Source organism: Cariama cristata, unplaced genomic scaffold (genome assembly GCF_000690535.1).
Source record: "Cariama cristata isolate BGI_N322 unplaced genomic scaffold, ASM69053v1 scaffold8658, whole genome shotgun sequence".
Taxonomy (NCBI): domain Eukaryota; kingdom Metazoa; phylum Chordata; class Aves; order Cariamiformes; family Cariamidae; genus Cariama; species Cariama cristata.
In genome coordinates, this window is record NW_009631603.1 from 12384 (window position 1) to 17100 (window position 4717).

Consider the following 4717-nt stretch of genomic DNA (forward strand, 5'->3'; position numbering starts at 1 on the left):
TCAGAGTCATTTGGTGGAGATGGCTTGATTCAGTTTTTGAATGTGATCCAGTAGTCACAGGTGCACAATTAAGATGAGATGCTTCATGCAGTTTATAGCGGGTATCTTATTGATGTTGGCATGTTGTTTACGAGGAACTAGGTCTGAGCTATTACTAGCAGATTATGACCTTGCTGCAAAGTGAGAATGAGAAGATACTGAGGGGTCAGCCCATCTCCTTTCTTTTGTTTTTCTCTCTGGAACATTATTTCTGTCCATCCTTATTCCTGTTTTTGATTTTGAACTGATACTTACTGCAGCTTCTTCGGAAATGTCCAGAGCGTAGACTGGGAGCAGGCGAAAAAGATGCAGAAGAGATTAAAATCCAGGCGTTTTTTAAGGTAAGAACTCGCTTTGTTCCTCCCCCTCATTGCTTGTGTTTGAGCTGAGAGTGATTTGCTTTTCTGTTGGTATTGAGGCATATTTCCATTGGTTATCGATGAGACCTTAGTAGTAGCTTCTGTGGCACGTCATTGCTCTATTAAGGAGTATCTGTTTCAATTCATGTTTGAAGTGATACTCCCAAGTGTGTTTTCTGGGATCTGTAAGCTTCCAGAGCCAGTTTGTTGGTTTTGATTGTGCTGCTTCTATGTACAAATACACCTACCTTTTGAGCCATCAACAAGGTAGGTATATTTGTAAATAATATACCTTTTTAAATCAAACTGCAGCAGTCAAAGATGCTGTCTAGTCATGACAGTGCTTGCCAGTCAATTTCATGGCACCTGCATTTGCAGGATATACGTGAATCCTAAGAGAAATTGAGGTTAAAGGCACATTTGCTTTGGGTCAAGGCTATAATTCTGTTCCAGGCAAAGGTGTTACCATTCCTCCTTGTCCTTAACCATCTGCCAGAGGGTATTAGCCTTATAGCCCCTGGCTGGCTCTGCACTGGAGTAAGAAAAGAATTTGGATGTGAGCAGAAATTGCGGGGAAGTCCACAGATCCACCTGGCCACAGCTGCACTTTAGTATTGTCCCTCCTAAATATAGTTTGAGCTGTAACTTTGTTTCTTGGTCTTCTGAAGAACAGCCTTAGACTGTATGGAATCTCTGTACTACCTGGCCTGCACCAACTATGCTGGTTGTTTTGGGCCTTTTTTCAATTCTTTCTCTCTCAATAAGACACGTTGCAAAGGATCTGGAAGGGAGGCTGCAATCCTCCCTCTTACTTTGACATTAAGATTATTTATGAAATGTGAATCTGGCCTGTTCACTTCCTTCTCTTACAGGAGATTGATTGGGATGCCTTGTTTGCCAGGACTCTGAAGCCCCCTTTTGTGCCCACTTTAAGAGATCCGACCGACATTAGCAACTTTGATGAAGAGTTTACATCCCAAAAGCCAATCCTTACTCCTCCAGAGCAGGTTGCTTTCCTAACCCGTAAGGAGCAGACTGTCTTCAAGGACTTTGACTTTGTCTCCAGACACCTTTTAGATGTTTGATTCCTGTGCTATAAGAAACATGAACAGATTGTTACCACCTTGAGAAAGTGTAGAGAGGACTTGGCATGGGTGATGGAAAAGTCAACAGAATTCATAGAACTAACTGCTAATGCTGATGACCCCAGGATGAGGGTGCCCTGCAAGCTGAGGTAACCTACTGTGGTTTTTTCAGCCTCATTTGTTGGAGGGATACTGGATGTCAATTATCTTTAAGGAGTAATTAATGTTTGACTGGATTTATCTTCTGCTGCCATTGACTATAGATGGAAATTTGGAATTCAAGCTGGACTTAATTTAATGAAATGAAATCATCTCTACAACCCAGGTTACTCTTTGCAAAAAGCCTAAGTAAATAGTATGGCTTTTTAAAGTTGCATAGTAGCAGGCGGAATGGCCGCTTCTCACCTACTTTCTAGAAAATATATGCAGCATTCCCTCTTCATAATGATTTTATGCCCATTCCCACTCATAACTATGTGTATGCCAGAGAAGGAATGGATTTTAACACAACCAAGACAATGATGTTTGGGTTTGATAATCCTGCAAGTGATCTATCTTAAGGACAAGAAGTCTCTTTCTACTTCTTTGAGGATGCTACATCTTAGCTATTGTTTTTAGTGATATAAAAAAGCCACAGCTTTGCACATGCTATTGTTTGGGGTTTTTTTAAATAAAGATACCTTTCCTTATAACGAAATTTCAGCTTTTCATCTCCTTTGTGCTAACTGAATGTTTCAGATCAGGGCTAACCATATTCTGCTCAACAGGCAGAATTTTATTTTTCTCTGTAAATGTCAATAGTAATATTTTCTTTCTTCTTTCCTTCTCACTCAAGTTGTCTGTGTACATATTGCATGGTGTCATCAGCTGTCACATACAAATGATTGCCATCAAGCTGTCTCTCCACAGATTTTATCAATGGGTATATCCTGTATCTTTTTTGAGATAGCTAAATAACGACAGTGTTAATATTGGAAAATCAGTAAGTTAAAGGGGATTTCATTTGCCTGGTAACATATCTTGTAATTATGCTTGATAAGATACGTTTTCTTCTCTTAAATTCATGTTAGCTTGTTGGGCAAAAAAAGGAAGGGTATCCAGAAATGAAGCATCACACTGATGACAAGTAGAGGACACAGAGCTATTATTCTTTCAGTTTGCCTTCAGCAGAAGTAGACAGAAGTTGAATGCAATGGTGCTCTATCTGGAGATAAGATTCGGGTGCAGCTAGTGAGTCGTCATTATAAAGTCAAGGCTGGTCTAAGTGCTTCAGAATTCAGAGAGGCAAGAGCCATGTTTGTGCAAAACAGAAATAATTCACACTGAACCTAGACTTCCTATTTTCAGAGCCAAGTGTAACTGCTTATGAAAATTCCTGCGTACAAATACCCTTTCAACCTCCTGCTCTGCCTTGCAGTGTGATGGCCCATTTAAGGCAGGATACACATTTTCCTCTCCTCACTTTTGTTTGAATAGTAATGGTTGGTTTGCTCTTGGCCCCTACGGTGTGTTTTGTGACTTTTCTTAAGGTCAAGGCCTCTGTAAAGTGGTAAGGAGCACAGTGGATTGTTAGCACAGGTGAAAACTAGAACTTGGGCTCAGAGAGAGTCATAAAGAACAAAAAAAAGGCATATTTAATATTTTAATTTATAGTTTATAGTAGAGTAAAAAAGACTGTAAATTACCATCCTGGTGCATTTTAAAAAGAATTACAAAACAGAGCAAAACTGTGTTTTGAGCTGTAGTACCCGCTGACAAACTTTTATTTGACTGATACCTGAAGAACCAGCAATCGCGATGTGGCAGATAAGCCATACTTCAGCAGGCACCACACTGACACAAACAAACTGGAGAATCCTTTCTGGATGGTATACCGCTGTTATGAAAACAATTCTTAGCGTTCTCATATCCCCCTGATAGGAGTTTCTACCCTGAACAAACCAGCCTTGGCACAGATTACAAACTCTGGAGCTGGTCAAAAAAGGGATCCTTCTGCTGTTTTCAAACTGCTTTTGGACTATCGTGCCATATTAGTGACTACACTGTCCTTTCATGAGGGCTCATCAACTTTAAACCCTGAGTGCATCCTGCCAGATGTGCTCTTGAGCTGGTGTTAATTCCTGAGCCAAGGCAATTAAAGCACAAAATAGTTTTAACTAAGCTTTTGTTGTGGTGCTGGGGTTTTTTTTTAACAGAAAAGGGTCAGGACTAAAATTCATTCCACAGTCTTTTCTGTTTTTAAAGCTAAAACTGGTCACCCGGAAACTCCTTTTAGTTCCTCATAGAAACTGGAAGTATGACCTTTCATTAGAATAGAAAACAAATCAGGTTGCTGCTATCCTAGAAAGCTACCAGCACCCCCTCATCGCAATGAAACAAACAAGACCTAGAATCTCCTCTTGCATAGAAACTTTGTATTTTTTTAATTAAAATTTTACTAGTATGTTGAGGTAGTAGTATTACCAACAGTGTTATGTGAGCTAGACAAGAAGTACCCACTTCTGCTACTGGTTCTCTCCCTGCAAGCTACAGTAAAGGCCTGGGCATGAAGTTAGCTGCAGAAATAATTCAGTAGGCAAGTATTACTTTTCTGTCTAAAGAAAAGTGGATGGTATCATTCTTCGCTGACTTGATTCAAAACAGTCTGTGAATTGTTAACAGCACCATCAACTTAAAGAAAAAACTGTTAGGAAGCTGGTCAGGGCATCACGAAGTACAGGCTAATTATCTCTTATAAGCTGAATTTGGTGCCTTACAGCTGTTTCTCATGCACATTAACACTATTAAGTCTCAAATCTTTGTGAAAAGCATTAAGTTGAGGCATGCGGTCAAAATGAAATTTGCTTTTGAATGTCCAAATATTTACTCAAATATTTCTATTACATGCCCAACCCTACTGACAAAAGGCACTGCAGTTCTCACAGTGAGAACTATGTTGAAGAAAGGCCACAGGAATGATATTGATTCTGGCTGGTTTTGTCTGTAATAGCTGCTGTTCCCTAGCAGCAAAAGGAGAGGGAAACTTTGGGGAAGAGAAGTGAACATGGATTCTCGCACTACCCTTGCATCTCTCCTGGAGAGAGGTGGATGCAGTTAACAAAAGGAAGTAAATTTAGAGAGACACCTTTGCTCAGTCCAGAAATCAGCTCTGCTGGCCTTCCCAGAACCAGTGTCTCGCGTTTAACACTGTTATTTGTATACAAAAAATAACCCTGACTATCCTTGAAATGTAAT

At 39.9% G+C, this 4717-nt stretch overlaps 1 protein-coding gene across 1 annotated transcript in view; it reads left to right on the forward strand.

The window, feature by feature from the left end:
• LOC104166175 (serine/threonine-protein kinase N2-like) overlaps nucleotides 1–1799 on the forward strand; it is a gene marked incomplete at its 5' end in the record, with an annotated part of 13555 nt that extends 11756 nt beyond the window's left edge. Inside the window, 2 exons of the mRNA XM_009706020.1 lie at nucleotides 300–380; nucleotides 1271–1799. Of these exons, the coding sequence (XP_009704322.1) occupies nucleotides 300–380; nucleotides 1271–1483 (294 nt within the window). The remainder of the gene's footprint in view (nucleotides 1–299; nucleotides 381–1270) is intronic.
• Nucleotides 1800–4717: the final 2918 nt, after the last annotated feature.